The following is a 20359-nucleotide window of genomic DNA, read 5'->3' as shown; positions in this document are numbered from 1 at the left end:
ATCATTAATACAGTGCATGAACTAACATTACGCTGCTTTTGCTGCATTTGTTTATTTTTGTGGCCATAAAGATTGCATGAGATTTTCGACATGACTGGAAGTGCATCCTCTTGGATGTAATATTAAAATTTATTTTTTGCTGTGTATGAGAAGACGTGAGCAGGTGGAGGCGAACCAGCCCCAATGACATTTATATAAGGTCTGGGCCACCAGGCAGTTTGCTGGTGTTAGAAGAAAAAATGCTGTAAACATTGCTGAGCATCTGCGAACAGATAGAAATACGTCTCTGCCAACATACTGAGAACAGATAGAATTACGTCACTGCCAACAGCTGTTTCGTGTAAAAAGATAAACATTGCAATAAAATACGAACACCACTAAGAATTTGCACATTTCACTAACACCAATAAGCCCTTTGGCCCAGACCTTATATAAACGTCATTGAACCAGCCCAAGGCTGAAAGCCTCCCTAATAAAGTTAAATAATAATAATAAGACGTGAGCACTTCTCATTCTCTTTTATCCTTTCCATATTTCGAAGTATGGAGAAAGTGGAGAAAGCACAGGTCTCACAACCACAACGTTCTCGTGGTTCGAGTCCAAGCGGCATCCTTGTTTTCTTTTTTCTTTTTTTCGACATGATTTATTCCACTCGATAATACACTCCACACTTTTCTTTCCCCAGTTTTTGCTTTGGTAGCTCGGTATATCTTATCCTCCAGTCGTGCGGTCTTCTCTAACTTCCTGCGATGATGGTTCCCTCATTATTGTAAGCATATCTTACATCCCCTGGTTGGGTGTATTAAAAATACTCGACTCAAATTCGTTAGCTTTTATTAAGGAGATTTTTTTGGAAAATCGTTAGCGGCAGTGGCGTGTGAAAAGGTGCCGGTAGATACCCATATTGTAGGGTCTCCGACGCGTTTCCATAAACCGTCATCTTGGGTTTTGGTCCGCCATATTGAATCTAAAAATTTCCCTGCCCTTTGGTTCAATGAGGGATAGGGCGCGTTCTACCAGGTTGGTTGAAGCAGATTTAATGTGTGCGTAAGTGATGAACATTGTTATGTGCAATTCACTTTTAATCTTTTAAATGCGTTTCATATTTCATCACATGTAGTTCCAAAGAGCCTGGTCGAAATGTGGCGCTTGCGAAGATCACTTGAAGATACGATATTGTATAAAACACAAGTTGATTCTTCCAGAAATTAGTAAATATTGAAAAAAAAAAAATGTATTAATTGTTAGTGAATAAATGTAATGTTGCATTGAAATACTTTAATCGTGTTAAATTTAAATGTTCCCTCATTTCACATCCCGTTGTGGTTATATTACATCATTGCAAATAATGCATATATCTATATCTTTTCCGGTACCATGGAGACAAAAGTGAAAGAAGAGCTGCAAAATGGAGCACATGCGATACGACAATGGAGTGATGCTCGTTATGAAAATATTAGGAGACACTGTCCATTTTCCGCATTAGTGTTACGGTTTTATAAGACGCAAATAGGAACTCAAGATCATCATACAAAGATAATGGACGTCGAAATATCGTAGAACACATCATAAATAACATGAAAGACTTTCGGAAGACTAGTGGCGACTAGCAGTGATGCAGAGAAGGACAAGGAGTTCACAAATAGGCACGAAAATTGAACAGAAGGGTTAAGAAACAGCGAAAGGTGGTTAGATTGTTTTATTTTTTTCTTAATTCTTAGATACTTTTCAGTATCTTCTAACTTTCTCATAAATAATAAAAATCAGACTTTAAGTCACTAACCGTGATTTAATTTTTATTATTTCTCATACATACAAAACAATGCTGGGATTGGGAGAGACCATCAGGGCACTCGATTGAAGCAATTTGGATGGGGTGAGTGAAATTGTCAACTCCCTGTTGTTAACAACTCGTGGAAAAAGGGCAATGGAATGAAAAAGTGTGACTGGAATGAGATTCTCTACCATCCCGTGGAGGCGTATAGGTGAATTTACCTATGGATCCACCAAACCCGTTTTTGGCAGACAATTCTCATACATATCATACATATTGAATCTAAAAATTTCACCGGATATCGACTTTTGACGTTTAATCGTCAAGACCGTTCCGTAGATATTCATATTTTAGAGTCTTCCAGGCATTTCACAAATCTAAAGTCGCCATCTTGGATTTAGGTCCACCATCCTGGAGCTCAAATCTGCACTGGATATCGATTTTTTACATCTCCATATCTCCATACATTTTACAGTCCATAGATACCCAAATTGTATAGTCTTCAAGGCATTTTCATAAACCGGAAGTTGCCATCTTGGATTTTGTTCCGCCATATCAAGCCTCAAAATTGCACGTCATATCGACTTTTAACATCTACTCGGCAAGCCCGTTCCGTAGATACCCACATTGTAAAGACTCTTAGGCTTTTTCATAAACCGAAAGTCCCCATCTTGGATTCCGGTCCACCATTTTGGATCGCAATATTGCACCGGGTATAGATTGTTTACATCTGCTCGTGAACCCCGTTTAGTAGATACCCATATTGTAGGGTCTTCGGGGCATTTTCACAAATCGGAAATTACCATCTTGAATGACGGTCTGCCACATTGAGTCCCGAAATTGCACCAGATATCGATTTTTGACATCTACATCGTTAACGTTGATTCAACCTTAACGATACAGCGTTGATGCAACGACCCTGTTTCGGACTACGGTCTAATTTCCAGCACAACAAAATTAAATGCAATCCTCTGGAAATCCTTCCAGATATCGCAAAAATACGCTCTGCTAGACTTATTCAATACCTTGCTAAATATAAACATTGTACCGGAAATTGGGATTAGAATCTTTGTTTACAAGAGCAGATACGGCTATTTGAAAATTCACTCTCACTTATAATTGACAACTTAGATGAAATTCTTGGGCTGAAAACACAATCTCAATTCCTGAGAATTTACGACCAGGGTTGCTTCCACTCACTCCCTATAATAATTGTTTTTCGGGATTATGAAATCATTAGATGCTATAATATTTTGAATTTGTAAGCCCCAATAAGTTGTTCTAAAATATGTGTTTGAATCATAAAACCTTTTAGTTTCGCTTTCAGAGCGACACAATCAGAGATTTTTGTTATTTGTGAACGTTCACTCAGAGTGAGCGGTCACGAATCGTAAAATCGTAATATTACAAAACCGAATCATTGGCTCCGTAAAGCTAACGCAATTGAGCTTTTCAAACAAATGAACTAGATAAAATCTTTAAATTGACGTCCACAAAGTCCAAAATTTTAACAAACCTCACATTCATTAAATATTTGTGTACGTTTGTTTGAAAGTTTGTTTTAAACGTTGGCCAACCGATCAGAAATGTGCTAACACTCTAAATGCCCTCTGCGAAGAAAAACAACCAAAATGAGCAAACAAAAGTTATTCGTTTACATTAACCTTCCATTAGCATAACAAAATAGCAGCGCAAAAAACGGCAAGACAATGCCATGCTGTTGGAATTTCCTCGTCCTACGAATAGTTTCCACACAAATAAGACAACACAACATATCAGAAATGTATGATTCCAACTAAAAAATTCATTCCCGTGTCTTGAGTTTTCTGCCATACCGCAACAACCGGAAACCGGCGAAAGCAGATAATGCAGAGGGAAAAAATTTCTACCATTATCATCGGAGCCCAAGCATAAACCGAGTAAAAATGAGCACGAGAAAACCCGAGAAAATCCACCGTCCTTGCGGTAAAGGGAAAAAAGGACTCGTCGACCGGGCATTGTTGTTCTCGTTTTGTGTGCCGTCATGCTGGCTGACATGGTTCACCACAAGTACAGAAGTGGCAGTGTTCTAGTAGGTAGGTACGCCAAATTCTGTGTAGCACATAGTTTAGAGGTCTCGGCACTAGTCGGATGGCGACCACAAAAAAAAAAACACCACTTCGCGAGCTTTCTAATAGAAAAACGCCTCCCATAGTGCTGCTATATGCATCAGGTTATTTTTGTCAAAAAACTAGCTTTCCAATCGGTGAAAGCCCAAACACGTTCCGACTAATTTTACCGGTATCCCATGGATTAGCTGTCATAGTTTTCAGCACGTACCGCAATGTACCGGAGTTCAGACACTTTCAAAAGTTGATTATCAAAGCCAAATATGATTTAATTGCCATAATTATTATGCCGCCAAGTGGATGTAATATTTAATAAACCCACCATCACCCAGTGATTTATTTATAGATCATCAATTTGTTTTTCCATGTCACGACAGAAATTGGGAACGTAAATTTTGATTTCAATATCACTAGAATGATCCTTGGAATATCCTTAACATTTTGTTTTCAAATAGTGTGAGAATCATCCTAGAAAAATCGCAAATTGTACACAGGTCAAAAACGACTTGGGAGTTAACAGGTTAAACATGAAATGCCGGATTAAGAGACTGTCCGGTATTCGGTGCATTACGGTTTCACATGCAGATCAAATGTGGCTGAGAATTAAGGGACGATTCAAATATGACGTCCACTCTTGAGGGGGGAGGGAGTCTTAGAATTTGTGACAGTACGTGCAATAAGTATGGGAAACCGCGTTACACACACAGCAAAAAAATAATTTTGATATCACGTCAAAGTGGATGCACTACAATCATGTCGAAAATATGGTGTAATATTACTTGCTAAAAAGGACAAAATTATCATTAATACAATGCATGAACTGACATTACGCTGCTTTTACTGCATTTGTTTATTTATGTGGTCATAAAAATTACATGAAATTTTCGACATGATTGTAGTGCATCCACTTTGATGTGATATCAAAATTATTTTTTTGCTGTGCAGGGATGGTGAAAAAAAAAAAAAATTTGGATGTCATATTTGAATCGCCCCGAAGGCAATTAGAATTATTCTCTGCTGATATCCATGAAAAGCTTGTGAAAAAATATACGCTGGCTGTAAACATCCATTCTTGCATCAACATCCATAGAACTAATACATAAATTCTGCACATGGTCTAATTAGTTGGGCGTGAAGGTTGCACCCATGTGCAGAGAATAATACAAGCTGGTTGTGTTAACGGAAATGTTTAACGATGCGATTAATTAAATTATTTCAGGCACCTTTTGTGGAAAGCACCGGATGGAATAAACACAATAGCACCACCTAGTTAGGATGGAAATCCCTCCCGGTAAGGGACCATCAGAAAACACAAAGTTTGACTTTCAGAAAAAATATAACTGCGTCAAGAACATAATATTCCAGCTTCAACCACACAGCAAAAACAAAATTTTGCGAGATTCCATCTTTTTCATGTAAAATTTTTACCAATGTAAATTAACAGGAGAAAACGTGTAATGCTTTTTCTTTTAACATGTAAGTTTACATGACTTGCTTATAAACTTGCTTGACAAGCATGTGAATTTACATGTGTAAAGCAGTTACATATCAAAAGCTGAAAATTTACATTTACAATTTCATTACATGTTTCAATTTTTATCGTTTGTAACAGATTACGTTGCATGTGTGTTTTATTATTTTTTAAGAGTGTGTAAGTGATACTTGAGCACTTTGACAGCTTTCCTCTGTATCATTTTTTCATTCCATGATTGTGTGACAAGCAACATTGCTAAACCGGATCGGTAATCAAAGCTGTTGCCTCTGGCCAGCGTTGCTGGGTAAGTTCCAGGAAAATCTGGTCCAGATGAAATTTAAAATCTGGAATAACCTGTAATTCTCTGAAATAACAAAACAAACACCAATTTAAAATGTAAATAACATAAAAAATATTTTCAAATTTATTATCCCGTGAAAACCATGATTTAAAATAATGCTATTGAAATAACATTAGTGTTCCAATCTTTCGAAAAATATTGAATGAATTATATAGCCACCCAAGATTTGTATAATCGCATATGCCATTATATGCTTTAAGGATTGTTGATTCCAAAGCCTCTCTGATGCACGACTCTTAAGCGTACACAATTTAAGAAAGCCTAATTCTAGGAATACTGTTGCAATTTGTGTTCAAACTGTTGCCGAAAATCAAACAAAAATTGTAAAGCTTTCAGCGATACTTTATCGCCTTTGTCGTAAATAGCAAGTCTAGCAAGTGCAGAGGAAGAAAAGACTCATCTTGAAAAACCAAACTTCTACTGAAATTAAGATTGAAGTAGAAAGCTTCCATTTCCATCACCGCATCCGAAGAAAACATAAAGTAAATCTATAACGTTGCAGAGCAGAACTATCCCTGTTTTGCCAATGAATGAAATGAGCTGCCTCTAGGTGTATGAAAACTTTATTGAATGCTGGCTGTTATTATTCAATTTAATTAAAAATATTGTCCAAGGAAGTGTCAGTTTATGTCCGTATAATATTTATTGACAAAATTTCCACGCGGATATACATAATTTCCAGACGGAAACTCAAAACGAGCTCGAAACTCTTGCGTCCGTTCCCGGACGGACTCGGAGTTTGGTGGTGCTCGGGCCACGGTGGTGATCGTCGTCGGAATACGCCTTTAATTTATTCCAACAAATAAATGGTTTCATTATGAAATTTTCATTTCACTTTTTATTGCTGTTTCGTTTTGCCCCAGCCCTTTTCTGCTTTTCCGGCCACGATCCATCCATCGCCGCTCTGGTTGGCAATCTTACCCAAAGTCGTTTTTCGGGTACCGCACCGTCCAACAACGGCGTGGCGACTGGGTGGAGTGAGCTCAGGGTAGCAAAATTTCACTCTAATTATGTTTACTTTTGCGGCTCCTTCAGGAATGATACGAAGCTCTGACAAGTTTGCAATACAAAAAAAAAATAAACCAAACAGACCAACAACCGCAGCGACTCGCAACTTTTCTGTCCCAAGCAAGACGTTTCCATTCGTAGTTTTGGCTTATTATTTTACATTGTAACATAGATGAAAAAAAGGAACAAAATACATTTTCTCGGTTTGTGTTCTGTCGGTTGTATGCCGTAGACGTTCAATAGAAGTAAAATAAATTCACAATCGATTGTTCAAGTTTCAATGGAGCCTCTATAAATAATTATACACGGATTTAAACATGATGGGCACAGCCGTCATCAAATTGGGCTCTCGATAGGCACTTGAAGTAATAATATAAGCATTATTCAAAAATCTTTAATCAACATCAACTTCAGATCAACTGGATTATCCGGATAAATATCCTGATTGATTCACCTACCGGTGACCAGTGCTTTTCTCGTATAATATTATCACAGATCATAGATCAATGAATGACACTCTATATCATTTCCCCGACGTGCGTCCAAAACCCGGCGGCATAGACTGTGATTGAACCCAGGCCTGCTGGGGTGAGAGGTAATCACGCTTACCACTACACCACCAGCACCACTGTCAGCAGGATATTAATATTGCATACTTCCAGTTTCAAAATGTTCTTTTGAATCCTGGCACGTAGGAGAAATGGCTCTAACGGATAATATGTAAACATAAATTAATTATATTTAATATAAAATTTATATACTAAAAAAAATTAAGTGAAAACTTAATATACTTAATACTTGGATCTAAGATTGAGCCTATCGCTAAAAATCTGCAATTTATAAATTTTATCTAGATGAACGTGTCATTGGGACGGTACTAATGGATATTTTTGGTCGCTATGGAAAATTAGTCGATTGCTGAATTTATTTATGGCTCAAATTAGAGGAATTCAGGCTGACATTACATCTATTTCCCCTATTTAGTTTATTTTTGTTCAAATTGTAAGATCTCACCATGTTAATTTGATTAATTTGATGATTTGATTGGATGGGTTCTCATTTCGTGATTCACCGGAATGATCTGTAACAAGCCTGATTTTGATTGCACTTGCTCATACATATCGACTAAACTGCCAATAAATGTATGGGAAAAATTTGACCATCAAATTTCGCTAACAAACCATATACAAAATGTTTATTGCCTCGAAAAAAGACCCTATGCAAAATTTGAGCACAATCGGACATGATTTAGGGGTGGCGCAAAGGCGTCAAAGTTTGACTTTTTTCACTTTCGAAAATCTCCCAAGGGAGGTATATGAAATTTCGAAAATAAAAAAAAATTTTTTGATTCCAAATGTCTTAAAAGTGCATGAAACGTCGAGATTTGGTGTTATCTCGAAATTTTTTTTTTTTTTTCAAAAATCGGCCAAATGTCTTAGTCCGATTTTTGAAATTAAAAAAGGCTAATGTAAAATTCAAACTTTTGGACTGTTTAAGATAATGGGTACTGACAAATTAAGAAAAAAAATCGTTGAACACGATCTTTTGGTCATTTTTTAGAACTTTGTGTAAAAATTTGTTTCATGTTATTTATACTCAGAAAACAATGTTTGACACATGGCGGTCGGTTGGCATTTTAAGGAGCTGTAAGGATTTTTCGTTTTTACGCGTAAGTGATTTTCCGGCATTGAAAAACGTTATCAGTAGTGGTTTTGGTAGGGTTGTTTGGTTGATGTTGAGTAGTGTTTTTCATAGGTAGAGTGTTGCATTCCATCAACGACGGTAGGAGAAAGAGGAGGAGGGGTGAAACTGGGCGGTCAGCATAACATTACATTATGTTTGGAAAAGAATAGGATCCGGCTCAAAATTTGGTGAATTCCATTAATTTAGTAAAAATTATATTTATTCCAGTATACAACATAAAATGTATTTATAAATGAAACAATATTTAAAAATTAAATACGACAGAGCATCGTTTGCTGGCTGTTGCCACGAGTTTCCCAGTTACCCTGTTCAAACTTCATTTGGCTACAGTGACTCTTCTTTTCCTGCTATCTATTCAGATAGTGCGAATAATACCATTTATGTGATGTTTTGCTAGACCTGTTGTGGACATTAGTACATTCTTTTCCTTAAACTTGTTGAGGATGCCTCACAACATTATTCGGTGTTCTATTTGTGCAACGCTCCCAGCTGGGTGAGCGGTAGAGGATGACACACACACACAGATTTTATAGATTATTTATTTTTTCAAACATTGGCATGAAAATTTAGATAAATTTGGGTTTTTTTTTAATTTTCACTTAAAATTATGTAACAAACACGTTTTGTTTAACTTTACCAGAGAGACATTATATTTCTCTACAACTTTGTCCCAGACGTCATTTCGATCAGGAATGCCGTTTACGTGCTAAAACGCCATTTGTAAAATATTACAATATCCAAACTGGCCGAATTTTGGAAAAAATGCAAATCATTGCCCATAACAAACAATTACGCAAAATTTCATACAATTCGGAGAAAGCCAATAAAAAAAATTTTTTTTATTCTTTGCCTGATGTTATTTATTGAAATATACAGCAATAAAAGGGATGGCACCGCGCAGTGGTTGTCATTCATACCTGTCACGCCAAAGTCACGAGTTCAAATTTCTTCCCCGGTCAAGTAACGAATGACGAGTGACTATAATAAATATAAACAAATACAGCAATACAACTTTTTTTTTCCTTTATTTGTTTTCCGTACTGAGTACCAATGCTGCCGACGCCAGGGAGGCAGTTCCCACACACCTGGACCCTATATATCGACCCATCCACTCATGAACCGAGGACCAACGGCTTTACTTCCTTTCTGAAGGAAAGCGAGATCAGAGATTTTCTGCCTCAGAAAATCCCGGCGATGACTGGGATTGAACCCAGGCCCTTTGGGGTGAGAGGTAATCACGCTTATCACTACACCACCGGCGCCGCTAAAACTTTAATTTGACATCAATGTATTTAAAAATCCATTAATTTGCAAGTAATTTACACTCATCTACATTTGACACGGCAGTTTAAAGTTAATACAAAATTAATTTATGCTTCATACACAGACAAACAGACGTAACTCTTCATTGTGTATCTTCGTTCATGCATTTAACGGTTGATTTGAATATTATCAGTTCCGCGAAATACTCGCCGCAGCGCTGGCATCGGATCACTTTGACGTTTCTATATATTCTATAAAATTTTTATGCAATATTGTTTACGAGTTAGCGAGCAAGCTTATTTTCCGCGAGAAGCCAGATAGATGTCGTTACTGAGGTTATATGTTTTGAGATACTATGTTTTCAAGAACAAGTTTTTCAAAGAGTTACGTCTGTTTGTCTGTGCTTCATAGGTCAAAGATATTAATTTACATAAATGATGTACATTATAAAAGTTTAATTTTATATTATACTAGCTGAGTGTGCCCGGTCTTGCTCGGGATTCAATATTAGCTTGAGTTTATGCGCCGATTTAAAAAAAAAGCATGCTATATTGTACGTAGCCCCCCCCCCCTATTATCTAAGGGGCTACCCCCTATGATTATCTCCTTATACCCCCACACTCGCCCCCACATGCCTAATTTGGTTCCATTTGCTTGATTAGTTCTCGAGTTATGCAGAAATTTCTGTTTCATTTGTATGGGAGCCCCCCCTTACAGAAGGGGGAGGGGTCTCGAACCATCATAAGAACCTTCCACGGCCCCAAAAACCCCTGTATACATATTTTCACGCCAATCGGTTCAGTAGTTTCCGAGTCTATAAGGGTCAGACAGACAGACAGACAGACAGAAATTCATTTTTATATACATATATAGAAGATAGAAGACTAGCTGAATGTGCCAGGCCTTGCTCGGGATTCAATATTAGCTTGAGTTTATGCGCCGATTAAGAAAATGCATGCTATATTGAACGTAGCCCCCCTCCCCCGTAGCTACCTCCTATGACCATCTCCTTATACCTCAACATGCCAAATTTTGTTCCATTTGCTTGATTAGTTCTCGAGTTATGCAGAAGTTTCATTTGTATGGGAACCCCCCCCCCCCCATTACAGAGGGGAGAGGGATCTAGAACCATCATAAGAACCATTCCCGGCCTCAAAAACCCCTGCATACAAATTTTCACGCCGATTAGTTCAGTAGTTTCCGAGTCTATAATGGTCAGACAGACAGACAGAAATTCATTTTTATATATACATATGCATAATATAGAAGATAACATGCTCCAGTTTGAACTTTATTATTCCTTGGTTTGTTTTCCGTCGATCTTGTTTTCCATGCTGTGCACCAATGCTACCGACGTCAGGGAGACAGCTCCCACACCTGGACCCTACCTATCGACCCATCACAACTCATGAACCGGGAACCAACGGCTTTACTACCCTTCCGAAGGAAGGCGTGATCAGAGATGTTAAGCCTCACAACATCCCGGAGTCACAGACTGGGATTGAACCCAGGCCCGCTATCAGTTTGAACTTGAAGAGTAAAAAAATATTTTTATCTGAGTGTATTCCGCAGTCAGTTTCAACGAACGGTTGGTAATAGTTACATCGCAAACCCCCCTTCCGGATGAGAGATTAGATGCCAGTACCCGATCACAATAATTACTTTCTCATCGAACTATTTACTATCTCTCATTCGGCTACCGGCTGTGCTATTCCTCATCACAAGGCATCATCTCTTTAGCTTGTTTATTCTCGACGTGTGCGGCTCCTTCGTAAGGCAATGTTAATTAAGCGAATCGTACGCAAACCGGTTGGTTGATAGGCAGCAACAGAGTTGCAACAATTGCTACTACGTCGTTCAAAAGTCACTGGAAATCGAAACCCCATTTGCTCTGACCCGACTGACACATTGGACACCAGACATCAGATCTATTGCTGAATTGATTTCTAGTTTGCGAGCAAAGCACTAACCGCTGGTGATGTCAGTTTCAAGAGGATTCATGTTGATGAGCAGTTATTTGCGTGCCAGTACTGATTAGACATGATAGCATAAGGGGTTGTCATTATTTCTACTTATGATTGCCCCATTGGAGCTTTTGATACATTGTCAATTCAACTGATTTTGTTAAAAGTGTGATTTTTACATTTTTGAAAGATTATAATTTATCTAATATGGCATAATGTCGGCCTAACTGTTCTTAATATTGAGCCGATACATACATTTCGAATGAAAGCATTAGTTAGAAATTGGTTACTAGCAACCAAAAATATCTCATACTAATAATAATAATGTGGTAATGTAGTACTAATCCCTACAAAACAAAAGCTGATAGCCAAATAAAAAGTGATGCATTTAATGATTCACCCACCACGCTTTTGGGGTATTGCGGTATCAATTTTTCGATTGAGTCACAACAATCTACAAGTGCTTATATTTTTTTTTAAATAAAGTCCTGAATGTTTTGATTCATTTACTTTCGTTTGCTTAGTAATTTGAAGAGTAAGAATTTCATTCCGATCACACTAACATATAACTGCTCAACTGCTCTTAAATCCTTATTCCATACGAATACTGCAGTTTAGCTAATATCAAATAGCAAATAGCAAATTTCAAAGATTTGTTGAAGCCATTTTTATCATGTTTGAGTATTCTGCAAAAACGGCATAATATCGAAAAATTTCCGAATTTTTAAACAAGGCTATTTTCAAAACAAAGATGTCTGACACTATTTTGAACAACAAGATAGCTACATCCGGATTGAAGAAAACACATAACCTTACAATATTTGTATTTTCGCAATAATGTCGATGTGTCGAGTCAAAAATTGATGCAGAATAACGTTATATACCTTACAGTATGGGTACTTTGGAACAAGGACGACATGTGTTGATCACAAATGGATATCTACCGTCATTTTGGAAAAAAAATGGCATCTTCCGATTTGTCAGATAAAAAATTCAGAGGCTATTTGCAAAAATAAAACGACATGTACAGGGTGCGTGACAAATTTTTGCAGTAAATTTCAAATAGTAATTTCTCATGCTTGTGCATCATGATTTAGATATATTTGGCAGCACTGGATAGCTTATACTGTTAGGTGTAAGATTTAAACAAACAATGTTGAGTAAACGTAAAGATGTCGAAACAAGAGAGCAATCTGTCAGCCGTTGTCGCTTTGTTGCGCGCCGGAGTATGCATGAAAGAAATAATTCGGTCGGTAAATGTGTCTGAAAGAACAGTGTATAATATTAAAAAATGCTTGGGAAAGTGATAAGACGGAGCACCTGCTCATACTGCTAATAAAGCACAGAAATGGCTTACGGAAAATATTTCGTAAATTTGGGAGGAAGAAATTTGGCGCCCAAGCAGTCCCGATATCAATCCGTTGGATTATTTTGTATAGGGTGTCGTCCAACGGGATACCAATAGAACCCCGCACACCACACTTAAGTCGCTAAAAGCTAAAATCAAGGCAGTGATGACATCTATGGATCGAAACATTTTAAAACGTGCATACTGCAGTTTCCGGAAGCGTCTAACTACAGTCGTCGAAAGGGAAGGCAATTTTTTTGAATAAATTTACTTACAACTTCCATATGTTGCGAAAGAAAATAAATCGCACAAAATTCATTACTAGAATAACTAACTGGTGTATTTTTTCTCAAATATGCCATGTACTGCAAACATTCGTCACGCACCCTGTAGAGGCCAAACATATAGCGAATTTGTTTTTGATTCAGTTCCAACTTGGATCAGGTATCAAGATTGGGTCTGCTTGTTATCTGTCAAACGTCAGTGTGAATGTTCATTTTTTTTAACCTGGCTCGGGTTGAGGTTCGCACTGACAATAAGCTCGGGTTTGCACGGGTTGGAACTGGTTCCAACCTGAATAATAAACAAATTCGCTAATAGATTTTTGGTACTCGTTTAGAATCTAAGATGGCGATTTTCGGTTTGTGAAAAAATTTAAACCTTACAATATTAATATTTACTAAACGGAGACGACATGTAGAAGCCTAAAATCGACGCCCTTTTGGAATCCAATATGCACACTTGTCACTGAACAGTTGTGGTTACTTGTTTGCAACTCCAGTCACAATCTTCTTCTTCTTCTTCATCGTCATCTTTTCCTTCTTCGCATTTTAAGTTTATTGCATATCGCATATTAGCTTATTGCGTGCTCTCAACTTAGTGTTCTAGATGCACTTCCACAGTTATTAATTGAGAGCTTTCGATGCTTTTACCATTTTTGCATCAGTATAATTGTGTGGCACGTACAATCATACTCGAAGGAAAGAAGTCTAGAAATTTTCCAATCCGCAAGAATTCCTAAACCAGACCGGGAATCGAACCCAGCCGCCTCCAGCATGGTCTTGATTTGTAGCTGCGCATTTACCGACTGAGCTAAGGGAGGACCCTCAGTCACAATCAAGTTGCAGCAACTTATTGTGATGAAAGTTTGTTGCTTGGATAGGGTAGGATGCCAATGAAATTCATGGGAATACAGAATGGTTTACAGTTTGAACTTATTTCATCTGAAAATAAATGTAGTTCGTAAACCGATAGTTGCCATCTTGGAATCCAAAATGACGTTAGTCATCAATTTATGGCTTCTACACTATAGCCGCTATATTTATAGTCTGGCGAAGAGAAATTCCATCTAGCAAGAAAGGGAACCAATTCAATATATTGAAAAACAGCAAATAAAAAGGGACTCAAATTTTAAAAACAAACTAAGATGGTCCATTCCTTGCCAAACGAACGCAAATTAAAACCATAATGCAACAGGTAAAACTTTCCCCAAGCCAATTATGGTTTTGTTTTGCGTAGAAGATCTTTTAATCGTGAGAAACGTGTTTCCTGAATTTCGATCGCAAAACCTGATATGCTCTTTTCTGTTGCCGGTCGTGATATGTTAGATTGGTTCCGCTTTTTGCCAGCTCAATTGAATTCCGAAATTTTCTCCGCCAGACTGTAAATATAGTGACTGTATTCTAAACGTCGATCCTATTTAAAAAATACCCATATTTTGCGTTTTTCCGCACACCAGATAGGATTCCAAAATAGCGGATGTTGCCATCTGGGATTCCAAAATGGTGCATCTATTCCTGGTGTGGTCTCTGTTCCGGAAATACCCATACTTACTCGCGATTGCTCATTACTGCTAAAATCGCTAATTGTGACCCTCTGAAAGTAAAATTCACACGTTTTATGTGCTATACACAAACTATTGAAAAAAAAAAGAATTACTTCAGAAAAGCTCAAATTCACTTCTGTAAGTACCCAAGCAGCACACTTCGATCGAAATAAGCTGCTGCAACTTGATTGTGACTGGAATAAGTGGCACACAAGTAACCACAATTTTTCAGTGACATGTGTGTTGCTAGGGTACTAACGGAATCATGATCAGTGTACAGTAAGATCATGGATTATCATTTGTGTTACACATCATGATCAGCAACAAAAATGAAAATCTACTGATATGATAACAATCACTTTGTAATGTATCTCAAAATCTAGGAACTTGCTGTCTTCGGAAAAGTTGTTCTAGAGGTCAAATACCCTACAATACGGATATTTTTGGAATCGGGATGACACATATATTTTGAAAATCAATGTAGGTCGCTATTTTGAAATCCGTCATCTCGGCCTTTGGTTTCGAAAAAAAAAACTTTCAAATACCCTACAATATGGGTATTTCTGGAACTGGAATAATGTATAGATGTTGAAAATCGATGTTAACCGCCAGTTTGGAATCCAATTTGGCGGCCTTTGGATTTAGATAGAACTGACAAATAAACTATTCAACATGGCGGCCGACATCAATTTTTGACATCTACACGTCATCCCGTTTTCTAAAATGCCCACATTGTAGGGAAAAGTTGTTTCTAAAATCAATAGCCGCCATCTTGGATTCCCAAATAGCGGCAGAATTTTCTACATCTGCATGCCATCCCTGTTCCGAAAACACCCACATTGCAGGGTAATCTTGGATTTTCAAATGGTGGCGGACATCAATTTTCGACAGTTTTTCTTAAATCGATGGCTACCATCTTGGATTTCATAATGGCGGAAAACATCGATTTTCGATCTCTATACGTCATCCTCATTCCAAAAATTCACATATTATAGGGTAGTTGATTAGCCTTGTCTTAAATGGGGAGTTTTCAGTGACGACAGCTGATGATGATGATCTGAGATTATCGCTATTTCATATGATCATGATCTGTTACACAAATGATAATCGCATTATCGTTTCCAGAACTGTCCATTGTGATTTATGGATTTGTACTAATCATGAGTGTAACCAAAATGAGAATGCCATTATCTTTATCTGAATCTTTCATTTTGATTCCCTGGTTGTTATACGCCAGCGAGACGTGGTGTGTATCAGCGGAGAAAACTCAAAAGCTGCAGGTCTTCATCAACCGATGCCTGCGGTATATAATTCGTGCCTGGTGGCCTCACAACTGGATCTCGAATGCCGAGCTCTATCATCGATGTCATCAGAAGCCGATAGTAACAGAAATTCGACGGGGCGGAAACGAAATCTGCAAGCAAGCGCTGGATTGGTATCTGGCAGGACATCGCAGCAGAGGCAGACCCAGGGGCTCATGGCGGCGGAGCCTCAATAAGGAAATTAAGCAAGTCGATAGGAATCTGACCTGGGCCCAAGTCAAGGCAAAAGCGAGCAGCCGCCCAGGATGGAAGTCTTTCACGTTGGCCCTTTGCACCGCTAGTGGTGCACAGGACCCTTAAGTAAGTAAGTAAGAATCATTTCAAAAACATTCGGAATCACTGAATTGTTCCAGAAAAGTATGGAATTACTTTTGCAAGTGCTGACTCACTTTAGAAAGTAATAAATCACATTTTTGAATTGATATAGTTCCTCTTCGGGACTTCCGAACTTTTATGAAGTGATTCAGTTCATTCCAAAGTGCACGCCTAGTTTTTTTTGCCGAGATTGGCACCACTGACCAGCTCGGCATTTTTTTTTACTGAGATCACAGCAAAAATTTTGTTTGTTAGTTGATATCTCGAAAAAATTCAGCTAAATATAAATAATGGGTAGTCCCAGTTTACCTCAAAAATACTTACTTTGTAGTAATTATTGGGTATTTTGCAGTTACCGTGTATGCCCAGTAGGCTCACATTTATATGGGAGATTTTTTATCATTTTTCAACCGGCCAACCCCCAGATTTGTGCCATTAGGGGAGAAAACCACTCTCTGTAAATTTAAGCTCATTCGAATATAACACGAGCTGGCGCGTTTGGTCTAAAGTTCATATGGTGATTTAGGTGTAAATTAATTTAGAAATAATATTCCTTCACTCTTTCGTGCATAGAACTGGTTTAAACTATAAGGAACAACTTTGCTGAAGACAGCATCACGATTCAAGTTGGAGGTATTCATTCTTGAATGTAGGGGAAATGGCTCTAATGTTGGCCTATGGATCTAAGATTGGGCCCATTGCTAAAATTCTGCTATTTATCAATTGTATCTAGATGAACGCGTCATTGGAACGGTACCAATGGATATTTGTGGTTGCTATTGAAAAATTAGTCGATTGCTGAATTTATGTATAGGCCCAAATTAGGGACACTTAGGCCGACATTACATACATTTCCCCTATATGGGATTTTTGTTCGTGTTTTGCAACAAAATTCAGGCGGCTTATGCAATGTATCAACTAGATTACCACTAGAAATAAAGGTTCATATGTTCCACAGGCCAACATCCAGACTCGTGCCAGTAGGTGAGATAACCACTCTCTAAATGTTTCAGCTGTTTTTGACATCAGTCCGTCTTAATGCTCTTTTGGATTAATGTTTATATAGGGGTTTTGGTTGAAATTTTCATATACGAAATGCTCATATACATTCAAAAGTGAAAATCTTAATTAAACTATCCAGATTCATAATGTAACCTTCAGCAAATTTGTTACTCATTGTTTGAACTACACGTTTTGAAAATCTGAATCAAATCGAGAATAAGGAAACTTTTTTATGATCAATAGAGTGTAGGAGTGTCTTTTTTTCATGTATTTTATCCAAAATACCCATAAAAAATTCAAACTAATAGCGCCAGCCCAACATGAGCTAAAACTTCCAGATAATGGTTTGCTCACCTAAAGGCACAAATCTAGAGGTTGGCTCGTGGAAAATTAGAACTTTTATTTTTGTGGGCCAGTCTAATGCCCAGGGAAGTCGAGAAATTTTCCAACCCGAAAAATTCCTAGACTGGACAGTCGCCTCCAGCATGGTCTTGCTTTGTAGCTGCACATTTACCGACTGAACTAAGGGAAGCTCGGAAATTTGTTGAACAGAATTAATTATTCGAGTATTTCAAATAATAGTGTTCCTTATAAAAATTACTCAAGTGGAGCACCATTTTATGGCGCCACGGTTTAATTATAGAAGGAAAGCTTTTAAATCTATTTAGCTAGGAAGAATCACCAAGGCTTCGATTAATTTTCTTTTTCTTTCAAGGGTTGATTTATTCAAAAATCCAAACTTTGGGCTTAATATTTCCAATAGTGTTCTACTGCAGAAGTAAAGCGTTAAAAGTCAAAATTTTATAATCAAACAAATTTTGTTAGTGTGCCGTCCAAAATAGGAGGGGCTCATTGTTAAGTACCACACACACACTTAAAAAATTTAATTTTGCACGTGAACAAGCTTGTTAAATTAAGTGCATCAGGGCTGAATTTCACAGGTTTTATGCATTCGTCTTCAGTCATAAATGACGCTCGAGAGGTTGGATTCCAGTTCAGTCAAAGGTTTATTCAGATGGGACATGTCCTCTCTAAAAAAATATGGGAATAAAATGTTGGACGTACAGTAATTCTACCATATATGTGGTGGGTGGTACCGTCCACAAACCGCTGTTTCTCGCCTGTCCTTCAACCTATTACTCTGATTGTATGTGTTAGTGTCAGCCATCAGCTAGTTACCTGCAGAAAATCAGTTCAATTGGATGAAGGGCAGCCAAGAAATTGCAGTGGGAGGACGTTACCACCCACCGCATAAATGGAGGGATTACTGTATGAGCAAAAACACTTTAGAGCAGCTTTAAGTCCCAGTAGGAATACAACATTCTTGTATCCCAAAAGAATTACACCCACTAATGACAATCAATTAATTTAGCTTTATTTAAGAGGCTTTCAGCCTTAGGCTGGTTCGCCTCCATCATGACAATCAAATACATTATGACTAGAACTCTCCATAAACGCTCAATATAAATTTAACTCGCTGAATAAAACAAAAAAATATTTGTTTAACTTTGTCGAAGACCTCAATCCTCTTCCGAATTACTCATCATTCAAATTTGAACAAGTCAGTTACAGTGAAATACAAATTGAAGTGACAGCCCAGCCATACAGTTCAGAACGCACATCCCGCCATGGCAAGACACAGATAAAAGAACATGCGGGGATGGAGGCGATATGAAGTAGGAACACAATAATGAAGATAAACATCATTTCTCTTACAGCTGCACACAGAACAGCGTCTCTTGCCTGTATTTTTTTTCCTTTTGCGATGTTTGCCCTCTAAAGTCAACAACGATTATGTGTATTCATGAGTATATCCTCATTCTTGGCTTTTCTGCAATGACGGTTCTGTCCCAAACACGATGCGTGGTCTGGATACATACATCGGATAGCCACATTAGGATTCATCTTGTGAAAGCGCACATTAACGTTAAGTTCATCCACCCGTACTATCACTTCCACACGACGACCCAGACCCAACGTACTGGATAATGGGTGATAAGTTGAATATTATTATTCCACTGCCACAGAGAAACATTCATCAGTCCAACACAGCGCAATCACATTCATACAATTCTTGACTAGGCATAATGTCACCATTTGCTCCCATAAGCCAAGTGTTAATTGCTACAATTGTTTGCACTGCTCAGCGATCATGATCAGACGAGGAGAAGGAATCCATCAAAATCGCTCAGCCATGACGATCACAATTGGCAATATTTCATGATACACATCCGGTCGTATCTGACAATCTACACCATTATCGTCGACATGCTTCCATTGAGATTCATCGCTAGATTCTTTCAATGGCGGGACATCAGCCGAATACTAATGACATCGAAGATTGATTATAAATATGTATTGAAGCGCCAAAATCGTTAAAAACTCACCATTGTAGCACGGTGGCAGCTCTTCCGGTGTAGCCGTACGTCCCAGACACCAGTGCCGGGAGTTCTTCCAGGTCGCACCACGTTGAACGTGCCGAAACTCGGACAGATACCGGGCGATCGGTTCCCGCAGCAAGGTGATGTAGAAGTACCGCCGTTTGGCCGTTTCACCTTCGTTCTTGTCCAGCTCGGAGTCCACACATCCGGTCAGTTCGGTCCAGTCAGCATGCAGGCCACACTTCCAGCCAGTTGAATATCGCGAAAATAGCCAATTCTCGTTGCGATGCGGTCGAAAGCAGTAGCACCGTTTCTTCTTTCGCTGACATGTGCACGGCCGCTGCAAAAAAAAAAACCGACGGGGAGGGAAAAAATTTAATTTATATTATTTACACTTTTCGAGCATTTAAACAATCCATTCATTCACCGAACTTGGAAAGGGCGTCTTGAACACACATACAGCCAGGCTAATAACAATAAATGCATAATTTAAGCTTATTGCTCGTTTTT

General features: G+C 38.1%; 1 protein-coding gene across 1 annotated transcript in view; it reads right to left on the bottom strand.

Annotated features, from left to right (window-relative positions):
• Hs6st (heparan sulfate 6-O-sulfotransferase) overlaps positions 1 to 20359 on the bottom strand; it is a 61754-nt gene that overhangs the window by 8922 nt on the left and 32473 nt on the right. Inside the window, exon 3 of the mRNA XM_065235956.1 lies at positions 19856 to 20189. Within this exon, the coding sequence (XP_065092028.1) occupies positions 19856 to 20189 (334 nt within the window). The remainder of the gene's footprint in view (positions 1 to 19855; positions 20190 to 20359) is intronic.

This window comes from Ochlerotatus camptorhynchus, unplaced genomic scaffold, assembly GCF_037179485.1.
Source record: "Ochlerotatus camptorhynchus isolate MF236.1 unplaced genomic scaffold, CSIRO-AGI_Acam_v1.1 ptg000510l, whole genome shotgun sequence".
Lineage (NCBI taxonomy): Eukaryota > Metazoa > Arthropoda > Insecta > Diptera > Culicidae > Ochlerotatus > Ochlerotatus camptorhynchus.
Note: the sequence above shows the minus strand (reverse complement) of the source record. Positions and strands in the feature narration are given on the sequence as shown.